This window comes from Thamnophis elegans, chromosome 4 (genome assembly GCF_009769535.1).
Source record: "Thamnophis elegans isolate rThaEle1 chromosome 4, rThaEle1.pri, whole genome shotgun sequence".
Taxonomy (NCBI): domain Eukaryota; kingdom Metazoa; phylum Chordata; class Lepidosauria; order Squamata; family Colubridae; genus Thamnophis; species Thamnophis elegans.
This window is the reverse complement of record NC_045544.1, coordinates 91,367,762-91,386,348: the sequence shown is the minus strand read 5'-3', so window position 1 is coordinate 91,386,348 and position 18,587 is coordinate 91,367,762. Positions and strand designations below refer to the sequence as shown.

General features: G+C 37.3%; 1 protein-coding gene across 2 annotated transcripts in view; it reads left to right on the top strand.

The window, feature by feature from the left end:
• Positions 1 to 13,918, top strand: part of RPS6KC1 (ribosomal protein S6 kinase C1) — a 113,261-nt gene extending 99,343 nt beyond the window's left edge. For both annotated transcript variants that reach the window (XM_032216424.1, XM_032216423.1), the window contains 3 exons: positions 2,651 to 2,733; positions 5,236 to 5,331; positions 12,162 to 13,918. In XM_032216424.1, the coding sequence (XP_032072315.1) occupies positions 2,651 to 2,733; positions 5,236 to 5,331; positions 12,162 to 12,272 (290 nt within the window). In that variant the 3' untranslated portion in view covers positions 12,273 to 13,918. The remainder of the gene's footprint in view (positions 1 to 2,650; positions 2,734 to 5,235; positions 5,332 to 12,161) is intronic.
• The last annotated feature ends 4,669 nt before the right edge of the window (positions 13,919 to 18,587 follow it).

The window sequence follows — 18,587 nt, the reverse complement described above, 5'->3', positions numbered from 1 at the left end:
CTTCAACATTATCCTTAACTTAAAGGATTAGTCGGCTATGATATAAATGGTATAAGTTTGAATGGCTTGTAATTTATTGTGATTAGGCTTTTTAAAAATCCAATAAAGTATATACAGTAGTACTATAAATAGTGTAAGAACACTTATATTTAAATGTGTTTTCCCTGCATACATTACAACACAAGTAAAACAGATTTGAATGGTATTTTATTGAATACATCTGCTTTTGAAATACATATATATTCAGGAATTTTGATAAAGCAGAATTCTAGAATATCTTAGGCGGGAGACTACCTCAAGCCAGTGTTGACCCCTGGAGATATCTGGAGAAGTCCTTCCAATTTTCTTGAAAAGATTTCAGAAGTGGTTTGCCTTGCATCTTTCCTAGGACTGAGAGAGAGTAACTGGTACAAGGTATTCAGCCCAGTTTAGCACTAAGGCAATATTAGAATTCATGGTCTCCTGGCTTATAGCCCAGCACCTTTAACCTCTACACCAAAATGGCTGTTTAGAAGAACTTATTCTTTAAAAAAAAAAGCAAAATGTTATCTAATTAGGTGTTTAGACATTAGGCAGCTTGACATTAGCCTTTATGGTTACTAACACATGCACAGGGCAACTTAGGTAAACAAGAACTTCCTAATTTTTGAAATAGTTTTAAAATAATGGAATGTATCTGGATGTATGATCACTGCAAGTTCAGAGATGTTCCTCATAACGGCAGTAAAATATTAGGCTGCCTAGACCTACCTAATATTAACATTCCTAATGAAATATGGTGAAAAGATGCAAAATCATGGCTTAAAATGGATTTGCAAATTGTGACTTGTGAGTAATCAATGTTATATTACACCTGTCTTGGTGGTGGGGGTGGTGGAAACATTTTTAGAAGCTTCCTTGCCCTTGAAGGTGTTCTGCATGGTGACAAGAGATATTCTTATTACTGGCTTCCTATACTAACTTCATTCAATGTTATAAAAATCACTTCTTAAATATTACTTACAAATTACTTAAATTTTAATCAAGTGGCTGAAATTTTACAAAATTAACAAATGTTAAATTGTTTTGCATTTTAATTAATTCTGTGGGTACAATCTAGTGGTTTATCCAACATGCAATAAACTATAAGGACTTACCATGGACAGAAATCCCCCAACAGGGTATTGAGCAAAAAAGGTGGGTTTAGTTGAACTTCAATATTTCATAATGCTTTTTATTAAATCAATACATTACTTTAAAAGAATAATAGAATAACAGAGTTGGAAGGGATCTTGGAGGTCTTCTAGTCCAACCCTCTGCTCTAGTCCAACCCTCCTACTTTGATTATAGTCAGGGCTTGTTAATAAGATCTAAATGTATAAAAAGTTCTACATTTGTTGGTTTGAGAACTAATATCAGAGAAGGAATATTGTATATTTATGTTACCATTGGGTCTTGGGAGTGTAGAATATCATCTTTATACACCTTTATATACCATCGTTATATACTTTGGCATGCCCATGACCTTCCAAACCCTTTAAATCTTCGCAACTCTAAAATATAGAGTTGCTTGCAAAGCCTATCCTGCATCCTTCAGTCATAGGAGCATCATAGAGAAAGCTCAATCTCATTATGGAAGCTTCTATAGTACATCTCCTGTGCTGTATCAGCACCCAAAGGTTCAATGTGCAAAGAAATTCCATTCCTCATCTCTTTCTGATTCCACTTCAGGCAAAATTTGCCAGAAATCCATTACAAAAGCCATGGTTTTTTTTAAATTTCTAGTCTACCCCGCCCTAAAAACAACAGCACTTAAAGATAAAAGGCTCTCATTATGGCGATAAATCCACTGCATGCTACGTTGCTGAGAGATAATTGCTTTCTCAAGGCTACTCAGTGAATTCTATAATCCTGTCCTTTCACTAAAAGAGGAGGTATGGCTGCCTTTTTTGACCTAGAGACCTCCAGATGTAAATGCCCAGAAAAACAGCTTGCATAATTCCTTGCCCTGGGGTGAACAGGGTGGGGACAATTGCTCTAGAAGCAGATTCCTGTTTCCTACATGAAGAGGAGACGTATGTCCTTTCAGAATGGAAATGGCAGAATTCCTTCCCTGAATACACCAAAGTGAATGAGAAATACCAACCTGTGTGGGTTTGACTGAAATTGCTGTGCCTGTTATGGTATTTCTATTGCCACTCTTGTGAACTTGTTTTGTCATTTTGCATGTTGTTATTTTGTGTTTTATTTTTCTTTGGGATTACTAGGAATTGTTTTAATTCAGCCAGTTAGATTGCTTCTCCAGCCAAGTGAGAGTGCTGATGGTGACTGGAAGCATGCATCATACTTAGCTATGGCTTCTTGTAACAACAGTTGGTTGAAAAAGCCACAATCATTGGCTACAGGTTTTACAAACCACAATAGTTGGTTCATGCAACATGTTAAGCACAAACTATGTATAGTTTAGCATGATGCGTGAACTCAACAGTTGTATTGTGTTTAGATAGAGGATAAACATTTGACAGTCCTGATTGCTGTGTCAAACTTCTATGTCTAGCGATGTCTAGATAATTGGGGAAAGATGTTCTGTTATGGCCTGAGCCTTCTTGAAAATGTAAGTTTGAAAGGGTATTTGATGTTTGAATTTTAACTGTGCTCACCTTTCATTCAGAAGTTGGTGTTGTTTTTGAAGAAACAGAGGCCTGCGATTGGTGGAGTTTGGGTGCCCTTCTCTTTGAACTCCTTACTGGAACGGTAGGGTGTGCCTTTAAAGAAAAAAGTATGCTATGTCCTGAATCATACAGAAAATTAGGGAATTAGTTCTAGATTGTAAATATCCAAAGGCAGCTAAGAGATAGAGAAAAACAATGTTTTGCTCCCATTTAGTGGACATCAGAGAGCTTAGTAAATACCACACTATAGAGCAGAGGTCTTCAAACCTGGAAACTTTAAGACTTGTGGAATTTGGGGATTTGAAGTCCACAAGTCTTAAAGTTGCCAAGTTTGGGGACCCCTGCTATAGAGTAACAAAAACATAAGATAGAAACTTTCATATTGTAAGGAAAAACTTTAGAACAATTGAAGATATTACTTTTTATTGATATATTTATTGCTCGCCTTTATTATTTTTACAAATAACTCAAGGTAATGAGTTATTTGTAAAACACCTTTCTCCTTCTATTTTACTGACAATAACAATTCTGTGAGGTGGGTTGGATTGAAAGAGAGTGATTGGACCAAAGTTACCCAACTAACTTTCCTGGCTAAGGTGGGACTTGAGTTCATGGTCTCCTACGTTCTGGTGCCTTAACTACTAGAGCAAACTGGCTCTCGACAGCATACATCATTTGTTGAATAAACCACAGATGGCCAGGTGCTTACAATGCACTAAGCCATAAACAATAGCCTATACTACATTATTAGTTCACACAGTGTTTCAAGCTGAAACTGAACATATTATGACTTAGCATGGTGATGAACCCAGACACTGAATATGTATTTTTCTTCCAAGGAAAAACACTAGTGCTGTCAATAGGGCATGCTGTTAGGAGTTAGAGTACATAATGTCTTTCTGGGAAGAAAACAATAGATATAAAAGAAGTATTCCCTTTGAAATGTAACACTGAAGAACAAGAAGTAATTAACAATGAATGCAAGTTTCTGGGGTACAGTGTGGAAGTGAATTCATGAAAAAGATGTCTCTTATTTCATTATTCCTCATTTGAATAGAGCAGATATTTAACGTTTCATATTTGACCCATCTTTATAGATTTCACCTCCCTTCCTCCAGCCAGGTGAAAGGGTTAAATTATGTAGAAAGAAGGCATGTCTTTTTGTTGGAAGGAGGGGCTCATTGGCTTCTTCCCATTTGATTCTTCTAAAAGAAAATGATGTTCCCTAAAGCAGGGTTCCCCAACCTCTTGGCCGTACCTACTAGTGGGCCATGAGCTATTTGCAGCCTGACTGCAGAAATGGCGGGTGAGCGTGTATGCATTCCTACTTGCGTGAGCGGTGGGCACATATGCACGCCGCTTGTGCAAATGGAGCTGCATGACAGCTGCTTGCCAGCTGCTCTTATAGAACCAAACCCTCCCCCCCATTGCCAGTTGCAAAGCCAGAAAGGTTTTGGGAACTCTGTCCTAAAGCAGAGGGTTCCAACCTTGGTAACTTTAAGACTTGTGGACTTCAACTTCCAGAAATTCTCATGTTGGCTGCGGGATTCCGAGAATTGAAGTCCACAAGCCTTAAAGGTTGGATACCCCTGTCCTAATGTGCTTCTGAATTATTTCCTCTTGCTAGCCTTGGTGTATGTTGAAATAGAGTTTCCACTTTCTCTGAAGTTGATGAGAATTAGGGTGGGTTATGTTTGTATAAAATAACATAATTAGGCTGTGTAACCTGCCTGAGAAATGGAACGGAGGTTTGTACCTCCTTGATCTTCGTGCCCCATTCATATTTTCAGAACACCATTGGGAACAATCTATCAACTTATTTTCCAGAGTTGTTTGCCATGGACATGGATAGTATGTGTATGCACAATGCAAAATAAGTCTACATGCAATTTTTGGCTTACGAGCCAAGGTGGCGCAGTGGTTAAATGCAGCACTGCAGGCTACTGCTAGATCAGCAGTTCAGCGGTTCAAATCTCACCGGCTCAGGGTTGACTCAGCCTTCCATCCTTCCGAGGTGGGTAAAATGAGGACCCAGATTGTTGGGGGCAATATGCTGACTCTCTGTAAACTGCTTAGAGAGGGCTGAAAGCCCTATGAAGCGGTATATAAGTCTACTGCTATTGCTATTGCTATTGGTGAGGAGATACCCACTGTAATTGCTTTGTGTTTTAATGAGATTTTCTGTTCCATTATTGTTAGGGATTTTCACAGAGGTCATAATTACCTGTTTGAATCCATATACCTTAGCTTGCACCTCCATTTTTTTCATCTCAAAACAGGAATTAGATTTTAGATAAGCATAATGAATATTCAAAAGGTGAAGCCTCCAAAACAATGCAAGCCTGCGCTGTTCCGTTCTTCTGATAATCAGTTCTATTACACCTGATTAACTAGCTCAACTAGTTGAACTACAACCTCCCTCATTTCCAGTCAGAATGTCAATCACTTTCTGGTTAAGAGTTATGGAAATATTAGCATAAATTGAGGAAGATTACTTTAAGTTTTTGAATATAGTAACATGCATTGCCATTCTTTATCATAACATGGACTTTAACATGATGCATTTCTTGTTGCTTTGCCATAGACTCTCTTGGAGTGCCACCCAGCAGGAATAAATACTCATACCTGTTTAAACTTGCCAGATCACATTTCAGAAGAAGCGAGATCACTCCTTCAACAGGTAAATTATTGATGAATGTGTATAAATGTTGTACTGCTTGCTACAGTTAAAATCAGACTAACGCATGCCATATATTTTTCTGAACATATCAAAAATATTCAGTTTAGTATATTACAAAAATGTAATAAATGGATTTGTTTTTTCAGTCAGTGAAAATGACAGCCCCTCATCACCTTACATTGTTAATAAAATTAGCTTTGTTCTTTTCATACTTGATGTTGTAAAGGGTTTCCCATCTTTCCTATTTATCTGTAGAAGCTTTTATAAAAGATTTGGGAATAATGTTATTCAACGTCTGAAAATGTATTAATAGGATTGTGGTTTATCTTAATGTCTCCGGTAGCTACATCTTCTTAGCAGTAAAATTCTGTATAATATAAAGAAACTTAACTATTAATGTGTAGGGTAGGAAACTTCTATAGTTTATACCAGGAAAACGTGAATGAACACTGGTCTTAATTATTTAACTTTGGAAAGAAGGAAAAGAATGATAGAGAAGTATAAAAGACCTATTTACCTGTTGTCACCAAGTACAGCTAGGGCATAAAATTGCTGCAGAAATCCATTGATTTATCTTTAATTATTTACCCTGACATAGATGATTTGGGAGTAAGGATATATTTTTAATACTAAAGTGAGCATAATCTATTAGGATTTAGAAGCATGCTAACACTTGGTTATTTTAATAAACTTTGACGATGGAGCCAATCTGATTTAGATCTGTCCTGTTGTATGAATGTTATGGTTCTTATATTTCGATCAGATCTAGTTTTTTTAAATTGTTAAAATTGTGGTTATTTTTATTGTTTTAATCTACTTATGTAGATAGGATTATAAACCATTTATAGTCAGTATTCAGTGGGAGTAGTAGAAAAGTCTCCTAAAATAAGTAAATAAGAATAAAAGTATACATATGCTATTTAGATAAATGACTTCATGTAGTTTTAAACTTGTAGAATAGAAGATATTTTATGCTCCACTCCAGAAAGGAGACTGCAAATGAATGGAATTTTACCACTGGCATCTTTAGGAGTTTATTAAAGCAATACATAGCAACGTTTGGCACTTTATGCCAGACCATTTGTTATTTTCCCTCCTCCCCCAGGTTCAAGGTTACCCATGTCCAAAAGGAAGTGTTTCATCTCTGGGCTGCATGTGGCTGACTTTACAGTTGAAGAGTCTGCTCCATTGGCTAGTAAATCAACTTTCTTTTGTGTGTCTTTCTAAGGAAACTACCATTCATTTTTGAGGAAGCTTTGTCAGGAAAAGGAAAAAGGGACTCTTGGCATAGCAAGTCATTTGTCATTATGATTTTCCTCTTCCACCCCCTTCACAGGTTGCTTGGGTCAGCCCATCACAGAATGTCTAAGAGAGGAACAGTGTGCAGATACATGCCAAATGTGTCCCATGACATGGATTTCAAAATCCGTGACCTCACTGAAAAAATAACACCCCACCCCGATCTAGCCAGCTAGAAGCTACGTACTTCAGAGGCATTATTTCTTATTTTGATTACCTGAAGATAGAGATGAAATTCTTAAGGCTCTCTTAATTGACATCAAATTTCTTGAAAGCTGCCCCAGTTAGCATAATAACCAGTCTTTTTTTGAATGATGCAGCTTTAATGCAGTTTATTTTGCATTTCCTTTCTCATATTAAAAGTTTTTTTTTCCTGTAACAGGGAAAGCCTTCAGAACATAAATGTCTTTGTACTTAACTTTTCCACCTGATATCAGCTGTTATATTTTCCAGAAGACGGTCGAGTGGCTGTTTTCTGACTGCTTATCTACTAACTCATGTATATTCACAAAGAAGGCTTGTTTTGTTATCTGAGTTATTTTACTAAGTGAGGTTAGAGCAGTTTTAAGTGGCAGAGCCAACTTAAGATGTGCAAATGAATACATTTTATGGGGAAATTTCTCACTTTGATTATTAGATGTATGCATATGAAGGCATGCGCCCCAAATAATACCAAAGACAACTGCATTATACTATAGTTCCCTTTAAAGGAAACTTAGAAATGAAATTATTCTTTTGAACTGCTTATTTAAAATGTGACAGACTCATAAGAAGGAAGAAATGTAAACTTCAGTTCCTTTATCCTTTGTAAATATTTTTATGCTTTGCTGGTTACTTCCTTTCAAACATTTTCCATCAGAAGTTGCAGATAAGAAGAGTTCACTTCACTTTCTATGTATATATTCATCTCCCTTTTGACTTTATTGTGGATTTTTTTAAAAAAACACCTACTTAGTATTATTACTACTAGCAATCAATCGTACCATTTCTTTACATTTCATATGTGAGTCTTTAGCTGCCAAAGCTCCTTGGGCCTCTTTGAAGACTTTTTTTTAGATAAATATTTTAATTGTCTAAAAAGCATCAGTTCCTCTTAGTTTCCTCTGTCTGATCTGATCATATTGGTTTCCACTGAAACCCCGTACTGGGGCTACCTATCAAGCAGTGTTTTTATCTTTTTCCATATGATTTAAACAAATACTGTGTGTATGTAGTGCAAATAGGGATACATTCTGTGACATACCTTCATTGTGCACCTGTGTATCTTTGTGGCTCCTGGCAACTGCCTGGACTTAGTTCCTCAGTTTTCTTGGCAAGATTTCAGAAGTGCTTTGCCATTGCCTCCTTCCTACGGCTGAGAGAGAATGACTGGCCCAAGGACGCACAGATGGCATTGAGCCTAAAACATACCTGATTTCTAGCCTGATGTCTTAAACATTGGCTGTCTCACACACCTTCATTAAAAACAAGTAAAAGGAAATTTAGTTTTCATCCAAACTAAATGGAGACTGTTCATCTTTTGACCTTGTATTTCTTGTAGGCTGATAAATATAAGAGGCAGTATAAAAATAATACTCTAAAAATGACAACAGGGTTTTTGATATATGTCAAAGAGTTTTCAGCGTGACTACGATTAGGAGGCAACCCAGGAACAAAACACAGCACACAGAGACTGAGACATTTAACAGTGAGTTATATACAACATATACAGAAATATACATGATGGCAAATACAGTCTTCTTCTTAACTCTACATGGAGAACTTAACAATGGATACCGGACACAAGGAGAGAGAAATACGCCCTTTCTCCTGGCTGCCTTATATAAACACCTCTTAAAGTGGAAAATACTTTTGTGGACACCCTTGATAGTCTTCAACTGGCTATACCAATGCAGATTCATCTTCATTGCATCAGCCTTACATTTCATCAGCTTTACAGTTGAATCAGCTTTACAGCTGGTCAGCTCTTAAATCTCAGTACCTTAACAATACAACAGTTATTTGCTGACATATTCTTTTTCTTCCTCTTAATCTGTACTTACGAACCAATAAGTTCAGGATTATTTCAGAAACAACTAAGGTTTAAAGGAACAAATATTTGACAGCTTGAAACAAAATTACCGGCTGTTAACTGTCATTAATAACTCTCACATATAATGTAATAAGTTCTTGTTGCAGCTAATCATCCAGATAAAAATACATATATTCTCAAGCACTGGTTTTGTCTTCCTAGGCCTCCCCCCCCCCCCCAATATTAGACAATTATGAAAATGTGTTTCTCTTATCAGTAAGTCTTCTGGAAACAGAACAGAGTAGGATCAAATTTAGTATTATGGGAGAAGCTGGCAAAAGAAGACCAAGTTTGAAACAGACTAGATTCAGCTGAGAAACAGTAGAGGCAAAAAAAAAAGCAGAAGAAACCCCCAGAAATATATATCCATATGGGAGAGGTCATGGACAACAGCTTGAAATCCTGCTTTTCTCACTCCATGTTCCTCCTCCTTCATCACTTGATTCAGAGCAGAACCTATGCAGTTCACTCTGTGCTTCCTGGTGCACATACACAGAAATGCAACACGAAGAAGAGGATAAACATACACTTAAATAGATGCAACATGTTACTTATAAAATTGAATACAGATGCCTCCTATGTCTATTTTTGGTAAAGAAAAGTATTCCAGAAGCCATGCTCTACCTTCCTCACTACATTTACACAACAGCCAATATTTTATCTGAAATACTTTAATTCTGCCTGCTTTAATGAGCTGTGACAAGTAAAGTTTTCATATTTCATTTTTATTATATGTTTACTCAGATAAATTTCTAGTGTTCTAATTAAAAACTTGTGTTTTCTCCAGTCACTTAAAAACATTATACTTCAGTAGCCTAGGCCTTACAAGCAAAGTGCAAAGATCTTGTACAGCTTAAATTTCACATGTAATCAGGTTTAGTGAAAACAAATCTAAATACGACAGGAAAGCCACAAGCATAAAGTTACGTACTGGTCTGCTTAAATACACTGTATAATAGGTAACCACGTATAATTATGTTTAGAGATTGGGATAACATACAGATATTGTAAAATTAATGTCAGTCAGTATAGGTAGTCCTTAATTTACAACCATTGGTTTAATGACAAAATTATGATGGCCTTGGGGACAAGCACTTTTGACCTGTACTCTCACTTATGGTGATTGCACCAGCCCTATAGTCATCACAATTTGGGTGCTTGGCAGTTGACTCACATTTATGATTGGTTGCAGCATCCTGCAGTCACATGATCACAATTTGCAACCTAGGGAGTTGCTTAAAGGAACGTGAGAAATAGCAAGGATATGGCCAGTCCTTCCTTGTTAAATCATCTTGCAGATTTGTTACATTGTTTACAGAAGTCTATGGAATATTCTTTATTGCCAATTAAACATACATACAGCTTCAGATAACAAATTCAAGATAAGTTGCAATTGTAAATCTTTCACCAAAGTAACATGAAGCATACTGTAAACTCAAAGGTTTCTGTGTAGAAAATATTCACAAGAGCTTAGAAAAAAGTTCAGGAAGATTCAAGTATAGTCTTTTCCTGGTCTAAAATAATAATTAATCCAACAACAACATACAGTCAGAGTCACAGGTAGGAGATAAGTTTGCCTCCAATAGCCATCTCTGCAAACTATCTCTCAGTTTGATTAATAACATTTCTTTCTTTCATGCAAAACACTTGATTTCCTCTGCTGTCGCTTAATTTGCAACATGTTGCTGGGCTTGGGACTTTTGACTACATTCTTAATCGTCTGATTTAGGTGTTCTCATCAGCTAATTCTTGTTGCAGGCTGAGATTTTAGACTGCAAAGTCTTCAGTTTATGAATCTGAAGATTCAGACTGATCAGTTTATACTTAGGATAGGTCTGTGATGGTGAACCCATGGCACGCGTGCCACTGGTGGCACACTCTGCCCTCTCTTTGGCAAGTGAGCCATCGTTCCAGTTCACCTTCTCCATGCATGCACGTGCACCTACTGCTGGCCAGCATGTGTGCAGGGGGCCGCGTGCACATGCGTGGGGGGGAGGCGCATGTGAGGGCATGTCATGTGCGGGGGCGCATGGCATGTGTGGGGCACATACGGGGGCCCCACCTGCACATTCACAGGGGCGCCCCCCACACGTGCATCACATTTTGGGGGGGTTGTGCGCATGCACGCTTTGGGCATTCAGTCCGAAAAAGGTTAGCCATCACTAGGGTAGGTGATTCTTCAGAAGACATGCTTTATGAATCTAGAACTTTCTTACATCAACATATTCATCTTGACAGGTTAGGAAAGGGTTCAGTAAAGAGTAATCTTGGCAGAATAGAAGAACTGATAGTGTTTTGTATGAATATGATATCGACAAAAGAGAATTGGTGATTGGATGCTGAGATTTTTAAACAAATTTTACAGGTTTTTTTTAATTTAAAAGGAATAATAACCTGTGATATAAGAAGAGAACAGAATTTGTGTGGATTTCTCTACAGGAAAGAGCATTTACCTTCCTATAAAATTTATGCAGACATCCCCATTACTTCCTATATTTAGTAGCTATCAAGGAGGTAATTGCCTTAAACTATATATGTTTCCTAGGTGAGGGCATTTTTGGCAATTTTTGTTGAGTTCTTTAGGAGAAGATTAGTCTGAGAGTGAAATAAATAAACCCCATTACATTTCAATAATAGAATCAGTTGCTTCAGTTTACTGTCTTGACCTCTGCCAGATGTTTCAAATACTGTTATTTATCTTTGTTGTATAATTCCGATACTTTACACTCTTCTATAGCATTGGCATTGCTTACCCTCACGTAAGCAAGGGAAATCAAGCATAATATCAGGCTATACTGGGTACTTATTTATAAAAGCTCTAAAAAAAAACTAGTTTTGAAGAAACAGAAGTTAACAGCACAACATTTGTTTTTGTCTTTGTCTTTCAGTCTCAGATATTTAACACCTATTTAAGTTGATCAGTAGCATGGAAACCATTTCAATATGGTTGATCACATGCTGCATTATTCAATCTGCATGTTCTCCACATAATGTCAGGTGATGTAATTAGCTCCAAGATGAGTAATTGTGGAATTGCTGTGGAAGATGGAAGAGAACATGTTTTAAAATATACCCAAATCATCCTCCTAATCCACATTTCCAGAGTAATTGATATGTAAAAACAGATTCCAACAAACAGGCTGTTATAGTGCAATAATAATGTAGTAATGATAAATGTCTTAGAGAAAAGAGGATGGCTAACTATATGATAAAACTGGGGCTTGTAAATATGAGAGGCCACTATCCTGATCTTTTCCCATTTCTTTTTGCTAGTGCTGTGTTAGTGTGCTAGTGTTTTTTTTAATGTGCTAGTGTTTTTTAATAGCCATATGGATAAAAAGTTAAGTTTATTATAAATATTATTGAAATGTAGGCATTAACTCCAGAGGATGCAATCCTCTATGCCAATGAGCAATAACCAGAGAAGCTTGGGTTGATTGGTGTGTTCTTTTCTTTTCAGCTTTTGCAATTCAATTCTGTGGAACGTCTTGGTGCTGGAATCGCTGGAGTTGAAGACATCAAAGCACACCCTTTTTTTGCCACCATTGATTGGACCGAATTAGCTAAGTGAAAAACTGTACAGGTTGTCTATGCTTGGGCTGCAGATTTCCAACAGACAATACTCTTGGCTTGCTGCCATTATGAAGATTTTAGATGTTTCCAGACCAGGATGAATAAATTGGTAATTGGAATCCAAACACCATCTGAAGGGCTTAAGCTTGAGTGGACAAAAGAAAGGTGTGGTTCACACTGCTAGGAACTGACTTCAGTTCTTCTTTTGTGTTGGAATCATGTGCAGCGCTAATTGCAGGGCATTACAAGGGGTTGCATGTCATGTATTTCCTTACCCCCATTTTAAAACATGGGAATCTGGATGGAAAAGATTTGACACCATTTTTGGCAGTAGCCCTGTGACTGAAGTCACATCCAGCTCTGGTGTTGGTGGGGAATAATGCAAATGAGAATGGACTCCTTGTATTTTGCTTAATTTTAAATGATGATGAATTGTGGAATTTCTGTTGTACATTCCAGTGTCTATTGTCTATGCCATTTGAATAGAGGTCCTTTTTTTATACTTCGGTAGCCTTGGCACAGTTGAATTTAAGTAGACGGGAGAACAGGGAGAAAAATAACTTATCAATAACATATGCTAAATAAAATACTGTGGTGCTTCTGCAAAACTTGACATTTAATATGTCTAATTTGGAGGGGATGGCAGGAGAATGAAAGCTAGTATCGTGCAATATAATTCCACAATAGTTAAGTGTCATCTCTTAAAGAGTGGGAAAATGTAATCTAGCTATTGCTATTTTGCGCTTGTTGGTTGCAATGTTTGTTTTAAAGCACTAATTTTAACCTCAAGTTTTAAATCACTACAAGATCAAAAATCTCTCATCCAGATAATTATTACTTTAGTAATTTAAATGGTTCAAGACAATAGAATGCAGAAAAGTGTATGGGTATATGGATATATGGAAAGCTAACATTTATTGTATGGAAAATCATGCTTTCATATAACTCTAATATTTTTACGGTAGGCAGGTATTGTTTTTTTCTTACATGAAAAATGTTCAAGTTTGCAGAATTCTACTTACATGTACATGTGTTTTTATTTACCCATGTGAATTCTGAAAATGTTTTAGCTTCTCAATTTTGTTACAACTTTGTTTCTTTGTTTAGAAACATTATTTTATGTGTTTTATCATTGTGAATCCCTCCTAAGGAGGAGAGTCTTTAAACAACTGTTCTAAGAAAATTTGGGAGTTTTTATATTAAAGTGCTCTATCAGAAAGAATATTTGGAAACCTTTCACAAGCACTGGTGCTTCACAATTGGAATTCCATTGTATGTGCCAAGAACAGGCCCAACTGAAAAGGGATGGATGAGATGTCTACAAGGGATTGCTTGTGCTTTTCATGAATATTGTTTTCTTAATATATTTGCCAAGAAGCTATTTCAGAAGACTGCTGACTTCTGATACCATTGGAATAATGGTGATTTGGCTGTTGATCGTTAATCTGTTGATAATTTTGTCAAATGGAAACACAGACCCCCAAAATTGAGAATAGAACAACCTAAAGTTAATATGTACTTAAAATAAAGGCTCGCTCTTTTAAAAGGTTGTTGTGTTAGTACATGTAAAAACATTCTGTAATAACTACTTTAGGATGACTCATTTAAGACATTATGCTCTAAAAGCATATATTAAAATACCATACAAACACGTGCCTGGTTACTTCCTTAAATTCATCCTAACACTGGACTGCTGTTTCAAGATTACAGGAAAAGGATTAAATTTTTTATCTTCAACTGTAGAAACAAAGAGCTTTTTGCTTAAAATGAAATCAAAGTCCCCAAAGTTTAAGAAGTGTGAAATCATTTCCAGGAACATTGATCAGGTTGGCAATTCCCTAATGGGACATATAGCAAAAAGAATCAGATGATCTGAAAATTATAAACACCAGTATTCTTTTATCTGTGTAAATGTATACAATCTGGTCAGTTATAGGATGCCTATACACTATTGTATAGTACAGTCTCTGGCCTGTTTGTTTCCCTTAGTTTTATCTGGAGATGAAAGGGTAAATTTCTTTGCTAAAGAAATATTTAGGTTTTTTTTTTAGTAATTCCTGCTATTCTTCCTAGTTCATGCTGGAACCTAAGATTTTTACAGGCCATTCCCTATGTGCATCTGACAGGCTACATCTGTTGGAAGCTAGAACTGGTGCTACTATAAAGTGGAAAAAGGAAAAGACTTCATCGATCCAAAGGAAATCTGGAAGCTCTGTTTTGTTCCTTTTGAAATTACCCTGCTCCTGTTTTCCCCCACCTCCACCCCTTGTGATAAAAACACAAACCACGGGACTGTAATAACACTGTAGCCTGTAACCAGGTCACCAAAAGAATTACTATTATGGAGGGCTATCTGATATTACATCATTCTCCAAAACTTCATTTGAACAAAACTCTTCCACTGCTACATAACAGGAACTCCCTCAGGTGAGCTGCGACAACAACTTCCTGTGCTGAGAGGTGAGGAAATTTCTGAAGCTGAGAGAAATGCAGAGCTTCCTTCCAGCAGTGGCCGTGTGATGGTTTTGGAAGGGAAGAAAACTTCCAGTTGTGACCATGAACCTTTACCCATTCTTTATTGTTGGAGTTTTGAGTCTTTCTAGGACAGTCTTCTCTCCAGCAGGATGTTGGGAATTGCAGTCCCAGAGCAAGATTCTTAAGATTACTGTACATTTTACTTCTGAAACAGATAATTATTTTTTTCCTCCCTGTAAAAAAGAATAAATGAATGAAAACAAACGAGGGGAGAATAGCAGCATATCCAAAGATGTGCTATATGCTGAGGAAATTGATGCCTCTTTGCTCACTCCTGAAACCTACTCTGGAAGATGGGATACCCCTGGAACAAAGAGAGAGGAATATAGCAGGGTGGGAAGGGCAGAAGCTTCATTGCATAGGCAGATGCCCATTTCTTAGCCTCAGATATTACCCAATGTCTGCCTTCATAGTGGTCTCCGCTGGTAACTCACCAGTGAGATTTATAAATGATCTAAGTACATTGTCAAAGCTTACTGCATCTTACAAAGTGCCTGTAAACATACATGTCTTCCAAGGAAAAATAAGGTTTTTCTCCTTTGGTGGGACTTAAGATACTAAAAATGCCTCTCTGCTAGCCAACAAAATTTCTGGAAACTAAAAATAAAGAGAATGATTTGTTGGGAAAAGTTGATGGAGAGGGTGCCATGTATAACTTATTTGTAAATTTTAATTATGATGTAAAATATTTGTAGCGTGATAACTTTAATGGGATAATCTGAGGAAGTGTTAATGTGAAATGGGTGCATAACGTTTATTCCACAATCATCTGGAATTGGTAGTTTAAATTTGGTTTGGAATATAATCTTAAAAATCTTTGTCAGAAGCAATTTGCTAAAGTGGCTTACAAGGACGGGAAAATGTAGGCCTTTGGAGTTTATGCAGCCAATCGAGTGTAGAGCAATGAAGGGCATTTTAGAAGACCAACACCCTCCTCTCCTAGCCTCCTCAACTCTCCTTGTCTTCAGAAGGAAGCAAGAATTCTTCCATGACTTTTCCACTTTGGTATTGGTAGTGGAACAGGGCTACTCTCATTCTTCTTTTGTAGAATGGCTATATTGAAGCCTTCTATATGTGTGAAAAAGTAGACTGGAAATGCACAGAAACAGAGATTGTAGTCCTCCACTCAAAATGACATGGCATCATTCCTTTCACTATGAAAAGCAAAAAAATAATTTTCATATTTATTTTACTGACGTATGAATATTGTGATGATCCAGCTAATCTCCCATATATATCAAAAGGACAATGTTAATAATGCACTTATTTTCACAAGTGAAACTAAAGCAGAAATCATGCACAACAGGGAGAGAGCCATAGGTTCACAGAGCCCCTATAGTAGAGGAATATTTCCCAATGCTTTTGGGCAAGAGCTAAGCAAAACCCACCAAACAACTAAATAAGATCACTCATATTAGTTAAAATGAAATTTCAATGATCCCCCAAAAATACGTTTCAGACTCAGTTGAGAGATATCCCCATCCATAAATGAAAGTTATTTATTTATTTAGCTAGCTAGCTAGTTCGTTCATTAATTAATTAATTAATTAATTAGTTAATTAATTAATTAATTCAATTTCTATAGCCACCCAGCTCAGTCAATGCCTCTGGGTGGCTTTCTTTCTTGCATAACTACTCAAAATCTTTCGGAAGAAAAACCTAAGGATGCAATCAAGTAAAAAACAAGACTGAGTAGGAATCTGTCATTAGCATTTGGATGGAATGGAAAGATGCATGGTGTAAGGAAGAAAGACAGGTGCAGTATCTTACAAAAAGGGGCTCGGATAGGATCCTTGAATACTAGCACTGAATGTTACGCACTCCCAACTTGCATCTTCTTTATAATTTCCCCGCATAACAAGGTAGGGTGCAAGGGGAGAAGGACTGCTGTCAATGGAAGACTTGTTGGAAAGCCTGAAGAAAATGAGAATTCTGAGACGAAAAAAGAACCTGAAAGACTTATGCAATGCCCCAACGTGGCAAGGTGAACGTCAACTTTTCACAAGAACAAATATTCTGAATCACTGTTTCACCATCTAATCGTAGATAAATTATTTTATCATACCTCATCCCATCATTGTATAGCAAAAACAGAACTGAAAATAGTTCTTTAAAACAAGGGCTAAAATATCTGGGATACAAAAATCCAGACAACCTGTACATGGCAGCAAAAATGTTTTCTATCTGTTGTTACTGCTATCCAGTGTGTGCAGGTTTCTATAGCAGTGATGGCTAACCATTTTGTCCTTGTGTGCTGAAAGCGTGCATGCATGTCCACACCACACCCATAATGCAATGTGTGCATGACACCCCCCGCTCCCTGCGCATGGACATGGAACACCCCCTGCGCTCCCCTGTCCCCCCTGCATGCTTGTGCGATCCCTTTACCTGGTTTTGGGCCAAACAGGCCTCCCTGAAACCTCCTGGGACCAAAAACAGGCCGTGGGCCACTCCCCCTGCATGCATGCGTAACCCCCCCACCCCTTGTGCATCTCCCGCATGAGACTGGAAAATCAGCTGGCCGGTGGGAGGCGCGCATGCACATATGGTGGAGCTGAGCTGGGTGACAGCTTGCATGCTCGCAGAGACGGCTCCGCATGCCACTTGTGACACAAGTGCCAGAGGTTCGCCATCACAGCTCTATAGAGTAATTCTACTAAAAGTGAATTTAACCTAGTGAATCCTCCAATCAGGTAGAAAAACAACTTTTAATCAGAGAGGGCTGTTATTTTTGATGTCAGGAAATAATATTTATTCCCTCCCACTGTCGAAAGAAAGAAGGTAGCCATCCAGCCATATAATTGTAGGTATAGTTAATTATTTGCTGGAAGGGGATTCTAATCTTTTCTTTTTGTTTCATATGCTGGATTAAAATCCATTAAAGAGGGGATTTCGATCCAGTATATGATACAAATAGAGCACAATAGCAGTCTATAGACAATCTATAGATATCTTTCACCTGGCAATTCTAAAGTGCGGCAGCTCCTTCCTTCTCAAGATCCCACTTCGAATTTAAATCAAATGTAATCTGTGGCTGATTTTATACCAAGAAAACAATATTTTCAATTATAGAAAGGTAAAATCTTGTGAGTCTGTGCTTACAACTGAGCCTCTGGAGTCCTAACCCTTAGATCAGGCTGGAAAACTGTGCTAGAGGCCCTCCTTTGTGTATGTGATTTCCCCAAGAAGGGCCACGTGTGCTCCACGATTCTCTGCCTAAGTGAATGGAATTAGAACAGCAAGGCATATTTGCAAATAACTCTCCAAACACATGATAAAGCATTTAAGAGTCCCGGGCAAAGAAAATCTGGAGGGGCAACTACTGTAACAAAGTGGACCTGACCATCAAATTCATGTGCAAAAAAGTGATGCAGACTAAACAAGAGCCAAAGGCATGGGAAGTATTACCAATTGCAATTTCTTGTAATTGTCGTGTCATTTGTTTTCTCAAGGACACTGAAGGGGAAGCTGAAGAAACAGCAACTTCCTCTTTGATAAGATTTATGATAGTGATTTAAGTAATAAAATGAGCACTTATTTGCTTTCGAAGCCCTCAATGCCTTGTGAGAAAGAAGTTCAAATATCAGTTGAATCCTGCTGTTTAGATGGAGGTGGTGGAGAATATTTAATCAGGAAATGCTTGTAATCTAAGTGAGAAACATTTTAGGCTCATTTTCTCACAATTCTGAAGTATGTACATTTCCAAGAGGAGAAAGCAAGCAACAAAATCTAATACAACCTATCAGTCTCAGAGTCTGAAGTCCATTAATACTTAACA